Below are 19,999 nucleotides of genomic sequence, written 5' to 3'. Positions count from 1 at the left end.
TCGAGGGAAGGCCTGATAAATAACTGTGGCACGGGGAGCCTGGGCTTTGGGCAGCCCACAAGCCCATCCTGTGCCAAAAGGAAATGTGTCTGTATGTTTCTTGAGCTGCTTCCTTCTTTTCTGCTTTGCATGTGTTGTCTAATGTATTCCAGTTGTTAGGCTTGCTGAAAGATGAAATAGAGAAGAGGGAAGTCAGCTGGGAGGTGAAAAGCATTTTTTTTTTTTTTATTTTAATACTCACAAAGTGAACCTGTAATACAATATAAAATCACTGAGAGTGAATGAACTTCAGAATATAATGCAGGGACTGCAAGACTTACTAAACATAGTTTTTCCTGTGAAATAACTCAGAACTTGTAAGTGAAATAAAGATAGGTAGCTCTCACATTTCATTTATTTCACTACCATATGCATAATTCTGAAAGCATCAGGTTTTTTACCTCCATTCTAACACAGCATTTTGATGGTTTTTCTTTTTTACTTCCCGTTTAAAAGTTCAGGCCTATGGAAATGCACATTTTGCTGTAGGAGTAAGCATGTGGCACCAGAGTGCTGGGGAGAGTGCCCTGCCACTGACAGGGAAGGAAAGGGCATTCAAGCCCAAGTGCTAAAGTTGAGGAATAAGAACAGTGTTAGGGTAAAATTGAAATGCTGGCTTTGCAAGCAGTGCAAGGCATGGCACTTTGCTAAAATACTCTGGCAAGAGCAGCAGGGCTGTGTGCTTAGATGTGTAGTTGGTTGGTGGTGCCTGAACTGTGTTGCCTGGACAGGGATGCAGCAGTGGTGCTTTATTTCTTGGGCTGCAGCTGTGACGGGCAGGTAGGAGATACCATTGGGAAGTTCTCAATTTCTTGAATCTTTTTTGTGAATGGGAAATCTGCAGGGTGTGTTTTACTGCTGGGGGGAGTGTTTGTTTATTTTTTTAGCAATATCTATGTTAGATGACAGGCTATGGCTCATTCACAGTGCCTGCCTAGCTCTTTTTGCAATCCTTTAATCAACATTTTTGCTTTGCAGTAGGAAAATGGGGGTACATTTCAGCATATTTTGCTTTTCCTTGCTTTGTCATTGACGGGCAGCATGCAGAAGTACAAAGCTCTGCTTCTTGTCTTCCGCTATGTGCAAGTTTGATGGAGCAGGCTGTCCATACTTCCTTTCCGTGAGTTCTGGCTTCTGAATGGGTTGAAGAAATTGTTCGGGGTTCAGTTTATTCTTAAAATGCCAATGATGTGGGGAGCATCAGCCAGGCTGCCATATGCAAGAAAGGGTCGAAGCAGTCTGGCTTTAGGTTTGGATGGCAAAATGTCATCTTGGTTAATTATTCGTCTAGCTAGACTCTGTAGTTACTCAGATTATTAAAGATGACCAGGTGTTTGCTCTTCTGAGTGGCTGTGACTTCCATCTTGAGTCTCAGGCAGCTTTCTGTACTGGGAGGATTTCTACAGCAACAAAATCCTACAGGCATGTTCTAATATCTGTTTTTTTTTTTTTTTTTTTTTTCAAATTTTATCCCCTATGAGTTCCTGATAGGCTTCCATTCATAGGAGCGAAATATTTGCCCCAGTAAAAGGGGAACGTGGAAATGAGGGGATGGGGAAGAGGATGGGGCTGCCTCTGCTGGTACCGTGTGTCAGACTGTCAGCTATGGCATTACATGCATTTAATGGTTTTGGTAGGGAAGTCGGGGCTTAGGATTTATGTAGAAGAATAGCAACATTCAGAGCATTTTGTACTTGTGTGTGTTTTAATGTATTAGCTGTGATGGATGTGTTTATTTGGTGGCGTCCTGCATGGTTTAAACTGTCCTTGGGTATTTATTCTGTCTTTGTGCAAGTACACGATGAAATTACAGATAATTAGGAAAAATGTCAAATTGTGAATTAAGACGACTTTCTGGGGAAAGGCTTTGTGTTTTCTGTCTTCCTTTCTTCCTCTTTGTATGCCTCTCTCTTAACCCCAGATTCAGGGGTGTCTAATTTTCTTAGATTTCCTGTAGTTTCGTGTTTGCGTTATCATGTATGGAAGACCTAAGTGATTCAGGCTTTTATTTTGGCTTGTGTGCTAATTTTGTTAAGAGTTGAATACAGCATAGTTCTTGTTTCAGAACTGTAACTTTTGCATGTTCAAACTATATTACCAGTTTTCAACACCCAAATAATAATTTAGACTAGAAAATCCTGTTGCCTGACACCAGAAAAGCAGGAGAGCAGAGCTGTTGGTACAGACCCAGCCAGAACCCTTGATACATGTGTTAGCAACTGATAAACAGATTTTTGTTCAACTTCATCAGCTCTTGCCACTTCTCATTGCGATGGGGTTGCTGAGTTAGCTTTCATGTGTGCTCGCACCAGGGAGGCGAGCAGCCCGTTGCGTGGCCGTAGGCAGTGCAAGAGGGAGGGAAACCTGTGCTGCGGGTGATCTGCAGCGCGCGGCTGGGCTTTGGCAGGGGGGTGCCTTGAAATTTTGAGGGAATGGTAGAGAACGAGCGGCCGTCTAAACCAGTGCGACAAATAAGCATTCCGTAAACGTGGGGTGTAAGCATCACAACAAACTTGTCATTGGCAAGATGGAAATGGCTTTTACGTATTCAGTAATTGCAGAATAGCAGTGTTTGGAGGTCCAAAACTTTAATGTACCATGAAATGAAATTTAATCAAAATGGATCTATTTAATGGTCCTGTAGTGAGGCAACTGTTACTCAGCTATAGCTGTGTTTCTTCCAGGACATCTTCTGGGTTACCCTGACTGTTCAGAGCATAACTGTTCTTAGTGCGTATAGTTACTGCAATTTAGCATTACTAAAATTGGAAATATTTAGATTCACTGATTTTAACGGGTAGTATGGTCCTCACTGTAGCAGTAGATAATTGCTGAACTTCTGGTTTAGTTGGTTTTCATGTGAGGGTGCGAAGAGGAAGAGTCCTGGAACAAGTCTGTAGGTCAGGAGGTATTTAGGCATAGTGTTTCCTGATGCCCTTGTGGATTGACGACCTGCTGGTGAATTTTGGCAGAAGTTTCAAAACTTTGAACTTTGCCATGGTCCTTGGAAGTGCAGAAACTGATAGGTAGTCGAAAATCAATCTTAGGTGAATTTTAGGTGCACCAGAAATGTAGCGATCAATTTCATCGTCGTCTTCTGATTATTTGCTGTATAGTATCTGTCTTCAAGGTCCGTGGAAGGTTGTATGCATGCATATGCTGTTGACTGTGTTTCTGTAATTAAACAAGTGTTTTTTCTTTCAAGCAGGGAATAATTAGCAGAATGACAGAAACGGTGAAAAATATTGTACCGGCATGGCTGCAGAAGTATTTCAGTAAACGTGAGGATGAGTATGTAGATGCAAATGAATCTGCAAACCAGGAGGAGACTCCGGTAAACTACCATCGTGATTACACAGATGAAGATACCATAATCGATAAGAGATTGACACCTGAACCAGCAAGAATTAATAGAGAAGGTATGTGAAAAATCATACAGAATTCTGGCCATCTGTATTTATTCACAGATTTCTAGTTTAGAATCTGAATTCAAAAGGAAATGGGAAAGAGGGTTTTGACAGAATGAAAAAAAAAAGCAAACAAACAAACAAAAAATTCAAAACAACTGTTTGTGAAACCGTCTTCGCTTTAAACTGTATACACAATTACGAAGCATACATCTTATGCTCTTGGAAGGCATCAGTTAACTTTACGTCCTCTATTAGCCAGGTGCTAAATGCTGAAAATAACTCATTTGTTTTGCAGTCTTCAAACCAAAATAATAGATGGTAGAATGGCAGAGGAAAATTCCGTCTCATGTCCTGATTTTTTTTGTTTTGTTTTTTGTTTTGGGCTTTGATCAATTTAGTAAAGTTCCCTGTCAACTTAATGGAGAACTGGGGAACTTGTGCATGGATGTGGTTTATGACATTATTATCCTTAAAATATTCAGTAACATTAAGGTCTACACGGGGGGGGGGTTGTCTTTGAAAAGGTATTTGGACCGTTGACAATGAGGTTTGCAACACCTTTATCGCATAAAAGATTACTTTGTCTTATATCCAGTGCCTCTCACTGTTACTGTAGTCCTGTTGTATGAATTTGCATATGTTCTTATTCGAGTTTCTCTTAAATTAGCTGTTTTGGGGAACTCAGCTTTTAATAAGTAAAGAATTTTTCTCTGAGCGCGCGTAGGTAACCATAGATAATGTGGAAAGTTAGTTGCTTCTGTTGTTGGCAGAATCAAAAAATAATGAGGAAATATCTTTCCCTCCAATATCATCTAATTGTAAACAAGGAGATTGCTTTCTGTGTAGCTGTAGCTTGGGAGTAAGTTTGGATAAAAGAATAGAGAAGGTCTTCATGACTGAGGAACACATGTTGGCTTTTCTATGTAACTGTGTGAAAGGAGCTTTCAGTAAGAACAGCTGCACTGCAAGCTTGCTAACTCCAGGAGATCAGGAGCAGGTGGGCACCCTAGAACCTTTTGTGGCTTGTGTTGCTGACTGTGGGTGTTACTTGCTATGCTTAAGAATAAGATTAAAAATAAAAAATTATTACTGCATATTTGAACAAATGGTGTTTCTTCAGCTCTGCGGTATCAGTGTGCTGGAGCCTATATTCCTTGCTTGGGTGGCCTTCAGCCTGAATAACTTTCTGTATCTCAAATCTGCTCATGGTCTGGAGAGCTAATTAGTGGTACTGCAGTGGTTATGAAGATTGAACTAACTAGTTTAAGCTTCACTGCAGGTATCAGGAGGATAGTTGATCAAAGTCATTTTAGTTCCCCAGATTCCTGGGAGAATGTAGACTTTCATCAGGCAAAATACCAATTAATAGTTCTATTCATTTAGTAAGATAGACTTCAAGGCCATCTATTCCAGGCCACTGGCGTTGTTTGCAGACCGTTTGCTTCAAGAGGAAAAAATGCTCATCTGGTTACTGGGTCAACATACTTGTCCCTTGGGTCTAAATCCCAATAGTTAATGTGTAGGAGATGATGTTTTGCCTCTAACATGAGCTGATATGGTAGAACTTGGGAAAAAAGTACTGCAAGCGTTAATTTTCGTGTTGTGTATTCAGATTAATATGACCTTTGTTCCAATATTATATAATCTGCAGTGTTATCTGTAATTTACCATGTAATCTCAAATTTTGTAAAGCTTATTGCAAGCTGTGCATGTGAGAAGGAGTATGTATGTTTGATTTACTGAAAGGCCAAGTCAGTGTTAGAGCATTTGTGCACGGGGTCAGCATCTGGTGTTATCAAACCTCATAGTTAACTACTTCTGAATGCAACATTAATACTCGGTATCGCAAGCAGTGTTGTTGTTGTAGCCAGACAGATGAAACTGTATCTGGGTGAGGAAGAAGTTAAATTTGGCTTCTCTATTTTTGTGCTTAGAACTTGGCAATAGCATTGCTGTTGATAGGAAACAGGTTTTGGCTTCTGTGTGCTTGTCTATAGCAAAACTAATTATCTCTCTGTTCTTGTCTAGAACCATCCACAAGTAGATCAGCACTGAACTTCTCAGTTGCGTTAACAAGGCCCGCTCTTCATCGGAGCCATTTGAATTATACCGTGTTGGATTCTTCTGTCCCACCTTGTCAGCCCTCGACATCTTCTATATTTGGCATTGGCAGTCCTGGACTCTCTTTCATAAAAGAAATAAAAGATTCTACCTCTCAACAAGACGATGATAACATCTCAACGACTAGTGGTTTCTCCTCTAGAGCATCCGACAAAGGTGATCTTTGTGTTCTCTGTTTAATTGACTTTTTTTTTTAATGTGAAGTACCTTGCGTTCTTTAATATTCCGCATCACCTTAGTAAGTAAAATAGGTGAATGTCAGCTTTTGATGCGAGAATTAAATTTAGTTTTTATTTTCTTAGAAGTATATAATCCTATCACCTTTTTAATAGAACTGTGCTTTGGAATACCTTTATGATACCCTGATGTTACAAAGAGTCGATGCTGAAATACACGCTTTCAGCTAGATTATATGTAAATTTTGAACTGGGATGGTAGGAAATCAGGCTGACTTGTCGTAGCTTGACAACTAGGCTGATTGTCTAGAAGGAAGAGTGACTCAGAATATATAACAGGCAGCTGGTTAAATGTGAATAACTACAGGTGACAAATAGAAACACAAGATGTTTTCCTGTGTTTTAGCAAGAGAAGATAAGGAAACTACTCTGACATAAGTTATGAGCTGGTTTTTTGACCTTTCTTGGTAGAAGGGTTCAGCTGTCAGTAACTTTCATGTCTTTTGCCAAATTAATTAAGGAAAGCACACCATTTTAAAATAAAAAATAAGCATTGTGTCGATGTAGATTGGTATCTAGGTCCTCTCACTGAAAGGGCAAACAGCAGGTTTGCAGCTTTTTCTAGTCCCCAGTATAGACAGGGACTGAAGTGTGCTCAGCAGGTTTTCCAGAGAACTTTTGTATAGTTGAGAGTAGAGTTGCTGGGCTTTAGCAATATAACCTGAGTGCACTAGAACTTACTGGTGTGTCTTTGTAAAATATGCATGGGAAGAAGATCGTTGACTCTTACAGCAGCCTTTGGGGAATCTTCCAGGTTTAAAACCTGTGCAATTATCTGTGCTGGCCTCCAGCTTTTTACCAACACAGAAAAAAGCTTTGTCCATACAAATGCACTGATGTTTATGCAGTTCTCTTTTATCTTAGCATGAAAGGAAAAAAAAATCTGCATTGGAAGCACAGTATTAACTTGTTAAAATTGCTGAAAACTACTTGCAGCTCTGTGGACAGTTTTCAAGTTTGTAGCAGATACTTGATTTTCAGTCTGTATGTGAGCGGTTTAAAGAAGCTGAAGTCATGCTTATTTTTCTGTATTGAAGAACTTGAATTAGTGTGATCTTTATTGTTAAAAGTTATGTATGTACTAGAGGCATTTACATCTAGCATATGTCATTTTGGCAGATGTTGCAGTTTTAAAAAATACTTCTTCATCACTGCTCTGGGCAACAGAAGCTGAAAGGACTCATTCCGTCTCGCAGCATTCTGCAGCTAGCTCTAAGAAACCTGCATTCAGTTTATCTGTTTTTGAAGGACTGTATCCTGTAAGTACTGCACAGTATTTCTTTTAATCAGTTTGAATGTGTACCTGTTTTTCTATCCACTTATCGTACTGTGTTTCTCTAGGCACGTGGAAGCACGTCTGACTGTAAGAAAAACCAGCTTGGGTTTTCGCCGTTTTACCCTGGAAAGACGGCCTATGGTGGTGCAGCTGTAAAATCAAAGCAGATACATATTCAACCTTATCGGGTATGAGAAAAGTAGTGTAGTGGGAAATAATGATGGAAATAAATAATAATAATAAAAAAAAAAAGCAGCACTGCCAAAGGAGCTTTGAGCAGGGAGCTGAATATGTGGTAACAGTTGATATTCTGCCCTCTTGGTCTACAAAATAGAAGAGATTGATTTCTGTTTAAGTTCTTTTTTAACAGTTTTTATCACAGGTAATACTTATCAGAAAGAACAAGAATGACAGTTTGGGCTAGTTGTTGGTAGTTGGGGTTTCCTCTGTTGTTAGGTCTTTCAAAAAATTCCATTTGAGTGCCGTTGTCTGCCTCTGACTACATTATGTTAAAATAACGTGATGCAAATAAAAACAATGACAGCATAACTTTGAAAACTTGTATTTATAGTAGCAAAAGCTACAGTAGTCAAACCTGGCTAATATTTATCTGTGGATCTTTTTTTCCAAGCATGCCTACACTCATGCTATGGATATGTTGTATAAAACTGCACTCTTTAAAAATAACTAAAATCAACTTCGCTGATCCTTTGTTCTTCTGTTATATAGAGGCATGCAGGACTAAATGCAGTCTCAAGATAAGCACTAACATGCTTTCTATTTTGAATGATTCATATAGTTCTTGAAGAGAGTTATTTGCCCCCAAGAGTTCTTGGAAATAGCAAATCAAAACTGCTGGCAACTCTGATTAGTTAGAGCTGAATTGAAAAGGAAAGTCAAATCAGGTTTGGTAGGAATGTATTTAAAACAAAGTGACTTTTATCAATAAATCAAAAGGAATTTTAAGAAAATGAAAACATGGGTTTGCTGGATCTGTTCTGACAGTCCATTTCTGCAATGGAAAAAGGGCAGTACAAGTACCTCACTTACAGGAAACCTTGAAAACTTGTGATTCAAAGCTGGGAACCCTCTTCGGTCAGCTATTTTTGTTTTTTACAGTATTACTGGATTATGGTAAAAAGAGGAACCGAAATACTAGGCTTTTAAAGGAGAGAGTAGCTTGCTTATTGCTGCTTGCTGTGGATTACAGCAGTATGCTATAGAGTCCAGTGAAGGGCCACCAAGATGATCAAGGCACTGGGAGCACCTCTCCTCTAAGGAGAGGCAGAGAGTGCTGGGACTGTTTAGCATGGAGGAGAGCAGGTTCAGGGGGGATCTTATTAATGTATATAAATACCTGAAGGGTGCAAGGAGCATAGAGAGCCATTCTGTTTTCAGTGGTGCCCAGTGCCAGGTCAAGAGGCGACAGGCACAAACTGAAATGTGAGGTTCTGCCTGAACATCAGGAAATGCTTTTACACTGTGCGGCTGATGGAGCTCTGGCAAAGGTTGCCCAGAGAGGCTGTGGAGTCTCCCTCTTTGGAGATCTTCAAGAGCTGACTTGATATGGTCCTGGGCAACCTGATTGGGGTGGACCTGCTTGGGCAGGGGGGTAGACCAGATGATCTCCAGAGATCACTTCCAACTGTAACCATTCTGTGCTTCTGTGAGTCTCACTTGTGTTGCTGTGTGCTGCATGGTCTTCACATCTATGTGCTTCCTGTCTTCACATTGTGTGATAAGCACAGTGTGGGGTGTATATGAGGGGTTTAACATGGGAAGAAAAAAAGTCACACCAAAGGAAGTTTTTGAATGATATTTGAAGTTGGGTGGTACAAATAAACAGTTTACTTCTTCAGTGTAATATTTAGTTCTGTTACGGTTTATATCAGATCTTTATCTTTTAAAACAAAGATCTGCAGCCAACTTTAATCTTGGGGGAAGGGAGGAAGCAAGAGAGAAGTAAAACTAGTTCCTGGTTATGATTGTGTACACTTACACTGTCGTGAAACTCCTGAGGTCTGTGTTGTTTCTGAAAGTACTTTCTGTACCAGAAGCCTTTTACTGAGTTCTGTTTTGCCGATTACTGCTTTGGAGGCCTTAGCAATCCTAGCATCACCCATCTTGACCTTTTACAAGTATGGATTTCTCTTATTTCTCATGCAACAAGCACATGCAAGATGCACTGAGGCCTCAGGTAAACTATGTTAAACTCAGAATGTATTCTCTTCTTTATGGCTTGAACTTCCAGTGACTGCATTTTTCTCTGTCGTTGGAATATATTGGTTATATCATCAGTGTAGCCTTGGGACATAAAATACATGCCTCCTTAACTCGGAATTGACCATTGTAACATTTAAAATGATAATTTTTCAGGTACAAATGAAAGCGAAAGCTAAACAAGGAAATGGGCGGCCCCGAGCTACCTTAAGTACCGCAGCGCAGTGCATTTTGGCGGCAATGGAGAATCTGTCAACCCCTTTGGAGGTAAATAGCACTTCTTTTAATCTGTTTTTGCTTCATGTGTTTATAAAACTTAGTAAATGTGCCATCAAAGGCTAAAGATAAAACTATTCTTCCTTATGGTGTGTCCAGTTTAATTTATTGCACTATTTTTTCAACAGGATGCTAAAAGAATTCCACCTCCTTTGCCACTGTATCGTGTAAGTTGACCATGAATCCCCAAATTTTTGTTGCAGGGAACCCCCTCTCTCAGGAAAAAAAAATGCCCTCTAATATTTAGGCTTTATTTTTTCCCTTAGCCTCTGGACTTAGATGAACTGGGTATTCCTGACTACCAGTCCAAACGAAGAAAGGTAAGAACCAATAATGTCTTAAGCTGAGGTAGATAACTTTTTCAATGCTTTATCACTATTAGAAAAAATTTCTCAAACCTCAATGACAACATACGCATCAAATCAAGTAAATATTGGCATCTATCCACAATAGATAATGGGCTGTGAAGATTACTCAGGTTAAGAATTACGTTGTCTTTCTACGTTGAGAGCAACATCTCTAGAGCACACAAAGTAGTTTTATCTTGTCCCCCAACTTGGGGTGAAGCTGCATATTAAAATTCCTGTTGAGGAAAGTTTTCTCTTGAAGAAGTGATCACAAATAGAAAAATACTGATTGAGTGGTCATATAGACTTTGTACAGACTTCCGTGTTCATTTGGGCAGAGAAAACTAGTTTTTCTGCTTTTTATCACCATTCAAAGTAAAGACAAGGAAAATTGTTAATTTCTGACACTATAAATTTTATGCTCCTAAATTCCTATTTGGGGGTAACACAGAATTGGTGATAACGCTGTGGTAAAACATGATTTCCTTTCATTGTATTTAAAAAATGAAAACTAGTCATCTTTTTTTGGTGACTATAGTTAGGGGTATCATTGGGTTTATTAAATTGCAAAACCCTTAAATGACCACTTTAAGATCAGGTGACTGAAGGAAATAACAGGATGTGCAAACTTTTAATCTTCTGTTTTAATGAGAAAAGGGACAATGTCTTTAGAAGATTTTGTGCTAATTCCTTGATTGGATGTATAATTGAGTTTACAATCACTTCAGAGTTTACAAACATCTCAGATTTCCTGTACCATATTTTCACCATATGCCAAATTACAAGGGCATTGAGAAGTGAAGTATGTCATAAATATTATCCAAATAGCTAAAAACAAATCTGGTGTGAATTCTCAGTTATATTATAGAAATACACCTGTGATAAGGCATTAAGAAAGATCTGCCAGATTTGCAACAGAGAGCCTGAAGTTGTCAGCCATTAAATGAATGTTGCACGCAGCTGTCACTGGGTAAAAGGAGATAGATTGTCTGTTCATAATACTAGAATTCATAATGTTTGGCAAGAGAAGGGTAGCCCTTGATGAGAAGCAATTATTTGCTAAGGAGATGATTGTGTGTTTTCCTGCTAAAGTGAACGTGTGGTTGACGGAACACTTGTGCACTCAGGCTAAGCTTCTGCAGTGGGTAGCAGTGATGTGGTATTTTTCTTATTTCAAGGAACTGTACCAGGCAGAATAGCTCTTGGTGTATTAAGTGCCTAACTGGGGGAGTTAATATTTTTCTTTTTTACCTTTAAAACTAGCAATGAACTATCGTTCACTCGAAGTAGATTTGTGAACTTATATAAAACATGTTTTATTCAAGGTTTCAAAATGAATGTAATAATTTTTAGAAAGATGTATTTTTATACACTTTATTGATAGTGTGAATTCTGTTACTAAGAGTTGGGACATACTGTGAAATTAAAGCCGTAGTGTAAACAATTTTCTGTTGGTATTGATTTAAACAATAGCATACTTCCTAAGAACTGTATCTTCTGGTCCCTAAGACAGCAGGTGGAGCCTTTCGTAAATCTTGTAGCCTTTAGGATTTATTTTCTGTTTGTCAGTTTTGCAGAATACGCAGTGGTTTGTGTTAAAAATTGACTCTGGTCTGTGAAAATGCTTTGAAAAGGGAATTCAAACCCACTACTTGAAGTGCATCAAATGCACATCTAAAGCGTTGGATCATACTTTAATGAATGAGATTATTTTAAGATTGACAAATTTCTTTTTTTGAATGTGTTCTATTGTTTAACTTGGAAGGGGGAAAATGTAGGGAATGTGAAGCCCAGAAGCCTGTATAATTAGTTGGTTAACACTTTGAATGTTAAATTAATGAATTAAGCTACTAAAAAAAATATCACAGTGTGGGCAGAGGAAAAGATAGGAGCATATTATAGGAACGTGGGTTATTTTAATTACGGTAGCTTGAATTATTTGGTTTACAAAGCTAACTGCCAAATTTTGAAATAGAATTCAGTCAGACTTTGGCTACTTATATATAGCTTTATGGATTTCGTTACTGGTTTTCTGGTGATTTCCCTCTACAAGTTGAATGTTTTTTTTAGAATTTTCAAATTGTATTCACTGAGTGCTAAGACCAATGGGAGGTTTATAGTTCTGTAATTTGTTTTCATCAATAAATATTGGAGTTAATTTGCGTGGATGTATGGATAAATTGACTGCTGTTTCCCTTTCAAAGCTGGAATCCCAGAATGCATCCCAGCTTCCACCTGTTAAGAAACTTGTGATACCACAGGTAAACCGTCAACCGATGCATCAGGTCCGCTATTTTAAGCCATCATCGACTTCAACTACAGAGTCCAGCAAAATTTGCCAGAGAGTAGACACAAAGTACCAAGTAAGTACATTTTTGAGTTATGTGCCTGCTTTTTTTACAATCTTGGAATGTTTCTAAAACTGATTATTATACTATCTTTGCAAAAAAATACTGATAGTATGTTTGAGGTGAGCTCTAAGGCAGTGGGAACCATTGTGAAATAGATTGAGTTTGTATGGATTTAATTCTATTTTTGGAACGCTCATTGTCTTGTGGTTGTTTTCACAATGTCATGATGTGCTATTGAGTCATCCTGTTCTCAGTGAAAGAATATTAAAAGACAGAAATGTTTTCCTTTTGTTATTCTCATGTACACAAAGCTGTCACTGATGAAGCATTCTCATGTTCTGTGTAAACTATTCCAGGTGAGCTATGTGCTCCAAGTGAGAGTCCTGACAATGTGCTGAGTTATCGTTTTTGATTGCTTTGGTGTCTGATTAGTCTGATTAATTTTCCATAAAATTAAATGGCATCTCTTTCTGCGAAAACACACCCGTGTTTCCAGTATCAGTCTGAGTCTACAAATGACCACGTGTTAAATGTATGGGCTTTTTAGGCAGGAAATGGGCTTTTTAGGCAGTAATACCGGATGCTTACTGTTTTTAAATCTTTCAATTTCTGTATTGTTTAGCCAGCACAATCTCCATTTTGTAAAGTTCTAAAATTAATGTATCAGCAACTGCTTAGTTTTTTGGGGGGTAGGAGAGGATGTTCTTTTTCTTTGTTGATAAATAATAGAAAACGGAAAAGTATTTCCCTTTTACAGCGTTGGTAAACACAAGTTTTGATGAAAACTTGATTTGATTTTCGCCTGCCCCCACACGCACACAATTTTGTTTAAAATAATTGCTTTTATTGGTAGAGGATTTAACAAATTTGATTTAGTGTTCTATCAGTTTGTCCTCAATGCTGAGTGAAGCAGTGACGCTTACTTCAGCCCCAAAGTTTAACTGAACTGTACACACAATACTGAATTAGGGAACAAGGTTAAGTAGGTGAGGTGTATTGTATTTAGTGCTATAAAATAAATAATAATAATAATAAAATACCAACACATAAGTGGTTGTTGGTATTTTGTGTATTCTGTATGTATTCAGCTAAATCTTGAAATAAACTTAACTTGCAGGAGATGACAGAGAAGACTTTGCCTGCAGAACAGCAAGCAGAACCATCTGAAAGGTATGACATCTATTAATTTAAAACTTATTTGAAGGAAGAAAGATATCTCCTTTTTCAGAATCGTCTGCATGCCTGTATTTTTGTAAAGGTGCTAACAGTTCTCAGTAAAAGGAATGGGAAATCCAGTGAACATTTTGTATTTTGAGGGAACTGCAAAGTCTGGATTGTGTTTGAAGATCAGTATAACTGAGAAAATTGTTGTTTTTAGAAGGTGAAGTAGGCGAAGTGAGTTACAGTTCAGGAGGATGTTTATTGATGTGTTTTTCTTTATTTTTTAAGCAAAAACCTGGAGGAAGATTTATTAGTACTTTTTTTTTTTAATGCTCCTTTCATGATGAAGTTAGTTTGCTCTGAGTTCACATGAAAACCAGGTGCTCTTTAAAATCATTTGAGACCAAATGCTAACTCATCTCTAAAATACAAAAAAATCCAGAAGAATTAATTGAATTTCTTCTTGAGGAGACTGCTTTGTGTTATACTGCTTTCTTGGTTTAGGTAAAATAAGTTATCCTCCAGATAATATTGATGGCTTTCCCTTCTGGGCAAATGGTGTTTTGGGTAATAACGCTTGAGTTAAGACACTTTGCACTCTACGTTTTTAGGGGGTTGCTATTTTCAAAGAACAGTGGCAGGGAATTTTGACTCTATGCTCATCTGCCAAGCAATTCTTATGTGACCGTGGACATTCTTTGGCTTGCAGAAAGAATTTAACGCTTTGTTTTGGCATCTAAAAGTTTGACTTCACAACAACCACCTTTTTAGGGGTGGAAGAGGTTGGCTTTAGCATTCTGGTACAGGTGCAAACAAGTGCTGGGTTTTAATTGTGTATTTTTTTTTTTTTTTCAAACTTCTAAATTGTCTTTGTTAGAATTCCTTTCTACTTCTCCATTTAGGAAGGAGATCCAGAAAACTCGTGCTGCTTTTGATTTCGTTCACAAAGTTTACTGCAGTGCCCTACCTTTTGTTTGTAGAGTAGGTAGTGGTGGTAGTGTTTTTTGTGATGCTGGTCTCTGCTGGGTGCCATGTTCTGGAGCAGGAGCACCACACTGATCTGCTGGCAAGAGTCCCTTTGGACAGCTGAGTTGGAATACTCAGTAAATCTCTGGCCCACCTATTTTATATATACCTGTGTGTGTGTGTATGTATTTTAAACCTGAGTCCAGTTGTAGATTAGACTTGTTTGAAGGCTGACAACTGTCTTTGCCCCCTTGAAGCTGACAGGTGTTAACAGAAAGAGGAATATGGGCTATTATGGGCAAACGATAGTTGTCTGAATAAAGCTCTATTTTGATGTAAGACTTTTTTCAGATTTCTAATTGATTGACAGTTTGGATTAGAGAAAAGTCTGAGCATATGCCTTAGGGATCTGTCTTCCTCTATGCAGTTACGGTCCTAAGCAGGCTGTTGTCAAGTATTTGACAAGTTTAGACCAGTTCTCCTCCTCAGTCTTCTGGAAGTATGACCTGGTATCTTTCACTGTGATCTAATGCACTTTTGTACTGACTGACTGGCTGCAAGATAAGCTTTGATGTCACAGTTTTTCCAGGCATACTTCATTTTCTTGCCACAGTACTTTTGTTAGTGTTATTCCCTATTTCACTTCTGGTTTGGGATATTTTTTTCCCCATTTCCACTTGGATTAGGAAATCTTCTGGTTTTGATCTAGGCTTTGGTAAGTAACAGAAAAATGCCTTCATATGCCTTACAAAAGGGATCTGTATTCATGTCTGAAAAGACTTCTGGAATGCTGGCATACCCAGACACCTCTGCTGTTTCCTGCTGATGGCCACATGAAAGCCAGAGCTGCTTCTGAAGCTTATGCCACATTACCTTGCCACACAAGTCTAAGGCGTCTCTATTCTATCAGAGCTGTTGGCAGCATTTCCCATGTGTGTGCATGCATATGTGCACTCTTTCTATATTTTTGTGAGTTGTTCTTTTATATCCCTGCAAAGATACATGTTCATCGCAGAATCAGAGAACCAGTCCTCGTCTGGACTATTTAAAGGAAGCATTAGAAAATAACAGTCTAAATCAGCTCTTCTATTTCAGGTCTTCTGGCTTAGTCATTGTTCCCATATGAACGGTGCACTTATGTATGTCCTTTTCATTGCTGCTGTTAATAAAGTTTTTCCTATTTAGAACATCAAATATTTACCAGCATTTAGCAACCTGTGAGACAGCTTTAGTTTTTTCTGATGAGCAGGTTTCATAGCTATAATATCTTGAAAAAAAATTGGCTGATAAGTTTTTTTCTCTCTTTTTTCCCCCCAACTTCTGTACTGCTGTGTGCTAGCAATGTGACAAGCTACAAACTCAGTACTGCTGCATCCAATGGTCTGTCTTCAGGAATGAATAGTGGAGGCGGCAAAATGAGAAGGGAAAGAGGAATGCACTATTTATCAAGAGCTGTACAAGAACAGGTAAGTGACTCTTGCGTTAATTGCTGTCACTGAGATTACTGAAGTAACTAGCTAAGTATGTCGGCTTTATTGCATCATAGTAAATTAAATTATAATAATACCTCTTCCATTTTGCATTGTTTTTTTTATTTTGTGGTTTCAGAGCAGGCTCCAGTTGATTTACTGTGTTTGAATACCTGAACTTTGCTTATATAATTTTGAAATTTTTAATTCTGTTAATTGAAGTTGGTGAGTAGAGCATAATGTGAAAGCAGGCCTGCCATAAATTAAAATGACCTAGTAGACAGAGGTGGGGAGATGAGGATTTCTTCTGGAAACTTGCTTTCTCTTAATTTGTATGGCTTTTTTTAATATTTAATTTTGTTAATAAATTTGGTGGGACAGGGTGAGAAAGCAGTGTGTCTTGTAAAAGAAAAAATTTCAATCTGCAACTTTAGGAAGTGGAGGAACCGGTGCTACCGAAAATACCCCTACCCATCGGTACTGCGTCGCTGCCTCAGTTCAACTTTAGTTTTGTTGGCAGTACCGCTGTCTCAGCGTCACCAAGCGCTGTTTCAACAGCAGCAACGAGCATGGCAACTCCAGCAGCTGCGACGGGCATGGCAAATCCAGCAGCAAGGGGCGTTGCGATTCCAGCAGCAGCAAGGGGCGTGGCAACTCCTGCTGCAGCGATGGGCATGGCGATTCCAGCTGCAGCAATGGGCATTGCAACTCCCGCTGCAGCGATGGGCATGGCAACTCCAGCAGCAGCAACGGGAATGGCGACTCCAGCAGAAGCGAAAGGCATGGGAAACCCTGCAGAGGCAACGGGCGTAGATAATCGAGCGGCAGCGACAGGAATCGCAAGAACAGCGGGAGTGACGGGCGTGGGAAACAGAGAAGCTGCACCGGGTATGGGAAATCATAAAGCAGCAACAGGCACAGGAAATCCAGCAGCAGCACCGGGCACGGGAAATCCAGCAGCAGCACCGGGGGCGGCATATCCAACAGCGGCAGCGGGCATGACATACTCAACGGCGGCGACAGGCATGACATATCCAACAGCAGGCGTGACATATCCAACAGTGGCGGCGGGCATGGCAAATGCGGCGGCAGCGGGCATGGCAAATGCGGCGGCGGGCATGACATTTCCAACAGTGTCGGCAAGCATGACATATCCAACAATGGCGACGGGCATGGCAAATGCAGCAACGGCAGGCATGGCAAATGCGGCGGCAGTGGCGGGCATGACATATCCAACAGTGTCGGCAGGTGTGACATATCCAACAATGGCAGCGGGCATGGCAAATGCAGCAGTGGCAGCGGGCAAGGCAAATTCAATGGTGGCGGCCGGCATGGCCTATCCAACAGTGTCGGCAGGCGTGACATATCCAACAATGGCAACGGGCATGGCATATATAACAGCGGCGGCGGGCAAGGCGAATTCAACAGCAGCAGCAGGCATGGCAAATTCAACGGCGGCGGCGGGCAAGGTAAATCTTTATGCTATAAATAATTTTTAGGGTGAGTATACTGCTTTATTGCAAGTTGACTTTTTCTGTGGTGCTCGTGAAACTAACGAATATTAGTTTATACTCAGCTGAATAAATTGGGGTTGCATGCCAGTTTGGGGAAAAACACATAAATGTTTTGATTCTGCTTCTCTCAGTCTTAGACCTTGCAAACTTCTGTTTAATGTGATTGTATAGCTGCTTCAAATGCTGTGGGACTCTGGGGGGAAGGGGTGTGGATTTTATGGCAAGTTATTTATACTGGTTTTGGCGGGGGTAGAGCTATTTTCTTCATGGTAGATGATGTTATGTTACAGATTTGTGACCAAAACAGTGTTGGTAAGACACTGGTGTTTTAGCTGTTTCTGAGCAGTGCTTACACAGTGACAAGTCCTTTTCTGTTTCTCACATTGTCGTGCCAGCAAGGAGGTTGGGGATTCACAAGAGGCTGGGAGGGGACTCAGCCAGGACAACCGACCCTAGAGGACCGAAGGGATATTCCACACCATTTAGCATCATGCTCGGCAATAAATGCTGGGGGAAAGAAGGGGAAGGAGTGGGGGGTATGTACAGGGTTATGGCATTTGTCTTTCCAGGTAGCCATTACATGTGATGAGTCATTAATGCTACCTCAAATTTAACAACTTCTTTGTTTCCAGTTCTTTTCCCTGTTCCACATGGAGGGAGTGAGCGAGTGGCTGTGTGGTGCTTAGTTGCCTACAATGGTTAAACCACAACTTTATTTAAGTTATTAAATTAGAGGTAACGTTGTCATATAAGCCTCACATAGAATGAGCCTAAGGTGCTATAATTGGCATATTATTGCAATAAAATAAACATTAATCTGTTCCAGAGTACTTGAAATATTTTCTGTGTGGTTTGAAGTAGATAGCTGCTTTAACGTGTTGAGGTGTTTGCTGAAGTTCTTGGAGTATCATTGGACTGAGTTTACCGTTCTTCAGCTTCCTGGCTTGCTTTTCCGTGCATTTAGACCTAAGTAGCATCTCCAGCTTTTTCTCTCAGTTTCTGTAATGTGGTTTTGAAGATACTGTCCTATATCCACTTGGAAACTTCACTTTGTTTTATTATTACTTTCATCTGCAAAATAACTCAAACATCAGGTTTTTCAATGTCACTGCAGGACTTCTGTTGGGTAGTGAATTCAGGTAGTTGTTGCTCTTAAATATAAACCTTTAATTCTTTTGAAAATACAGATACAACCAACAAGTAATGTTAGCAGTCCTGCGTTCGCATTTTCATCTCCAATTGTGAAATCTACTGAGGCAGAAGTGCTACCTACGTCTTCTGTAAGTAAAATAATAAAGAAGCTTGACTTTTTTTCGTAGGCATTTAGTAGGCTTTTGCAGAACACTAAAGCAGAATTTGCCTTGATGGAGAAAAGTTTGTAGGCTTCTGGCTTATAATTTGTCATTCAGCATGCATGCTACAAATGTGAAGACCAGCTTTCAGATTTGGTTTTGTGTGTGCATTTGATTGAAGTTCCTGTGGCTCGAGAATCTGAAAAACCTCTTTTGTTCATAGCAGATTGGGTTTACATTTAGTGTTCCTGTTGTAAAATCAGCAGAGCTTTCTGGATCCAGTGATACGCCAGTGACGTCCTTTCTTACCCTAGGTAACTGAAATTTTAGCACTTCAGATCTGAAGTGCTGATTTTTCTTTTTCTCTTCATTAAATCTTAAACCTGTCCTGTCTGTGCATGCTAGCAATTCCTGGCACTGTTGGACTTCTGCAGTATTTTTCCAGTCACAGATCTGTTTTTATTGCTTGTAATTATAAACCATTGCAAAGTAAGTAGAATTTGTGAAGATTCTTATGTGAGAAGCATGAAAGTTGGAAATTCTTGTTTCTAACAAAAGTGAGTGTAATCTGCTCTAACTAGGTCGCATTGTGAAAGCTGTTTTTCTTTTCTTTTGTTTCAAAAGACACCACCAACTCAACCAACATCAACAAGGGTAAAGAGGAGATCGAAGAATATTTTGATGGTCCCTTCAAAACTGGAAATATATTATTAAAGGAAGGAAGCGTCTTAGACATTCTAAAAAACCCTGGTGAGATAATGAACTCCTTTTAAAAAGATGCTGCAAAAAATACGCTAGCATTTTATTTTTTTTTTTTTAAAAAAAAGACGACTTATGGTTAATAGAGTATTTGCTATAAATATGAACATAGGAGAGCATTACATTAAGCGCTGCGTTTGTTAGGGTGCATCTGCCCCCCTATTCTAAGCGGTCGTTGTTGCTGGAAGTAAAACTGCAAGATGAAAACCAGATGGGTTGCATCTCCTTTATGTGTTAGGATGTAATTGTAAAGGAGGTACTAAGAGAAATAGCCGGATAATTGGTGTTTCATTTTAAGTAAATATAATTTGTAGAATTGAAAATGAAATGTTTGTAAAACTCAACACTCCTGTCCCACCTTCAGCCCAGGTGAAGAAAGAATAGTAAAGAGTTTCAGTTCTAAAGATACTGCCAAAGCTGCAAATCTTTGGGCCTTACCTTACAATGGCTCCTGTGGATTAAAATTTAAACTGTAAACAGACGTAGAGTGTTATGTTAAAAACCCTTATCTTAAAAGGGTTTAAATATAAAAATAGAATAAAAATGTTATTTTTAAGGAATT

General features: G+C 39.2%; 1 protein-coding gene across 1 annotated transcript in view; it reads left to right on the top strand.

Moving 5' to 3' along the window:
* NUP153 (nucleoporin 153) overlaps positions 1 to 19,999 on the top strand; it is a 41,913-nt gene that overhangs the window by 10,384 nt on the left and 11,530 nt on the right. The window contains exons 2-15 of the mRNA XM_035316137.1: positions 3,245 to 3,458; positions 5,478 to 5,726; positions 6,926 to 7,065; positions 7,148 to 7,270; positions 9,459 to 9,569; positions 9,707 to 9,745; positions 9,845 to 9,898; positions 12,130 to 12,288; positions 13,394 to 13,446; positions 15,743 to 15,869; positions 16,307 to 16,444; positions 18,574 to 18,666; positions 18,902 to 18,992; positions 19,303 to 19,428. Of these exons, the coding sequence (XP_035172028.1) occupies positions 3,245 to 3,458; positions 5,478 to 5,726; positions 6,926 to 7,065; positions 7,148 to 7,270; positions 9,459 to 9,569; positions 9,707 to 9,745; positions 9,845 to 9,898; positions 12,130 to 12,288; positions 13,394 to 13,446; positions 15,743 to 15,869; positions 16,307 to 16,444; positions 18,574 to 18,666; positions 18,902 to 18,992; positions 19,303 to 19,428 (1,717 nt within the window). The remainder of the gene's footprint in view (positions 1 to 3,244; positions 3,459 to 5,477; positions 5,727 to 6,925; positions 7,066 to 7,147; positions 7,271 to 9,458; positions 9,570 to 9,706; positions 9,746 to 9,844; positions 9,899 to 12,129; positions 12,289 to 13,393; positions 13,447 to 15,742; positions 15,870 to 16,306; positions 16,445 to 18,573; positions 18,667 to 18,901; positions 18,993 to 19,302; positions 19,429 to 19,999) is intronic.

The sequence above is a fragment of the Oxyura jamaicensis genome, chromosome 2 (genome assembly GCF_011077185.1).
Source record: "Oxyura jamaicensis isolate SHBP4307 breed ruddy duck chromosome 2, BPBGC_Ojam_1.0, whole genome shotgun sequence".
In the NCBI taxonomy this organism is placed as follows: domain Eukaryota; kingdom Metazoa; phylum Chordata; class Aves; order Anseriformes; family Anatidae; genus Oxyura; species Oxyura jamaicensis.
Note: the sequence above shows the minus strand (reverse complement) of the source record. Positions and strands in the feature narration are given on the sequence as shown.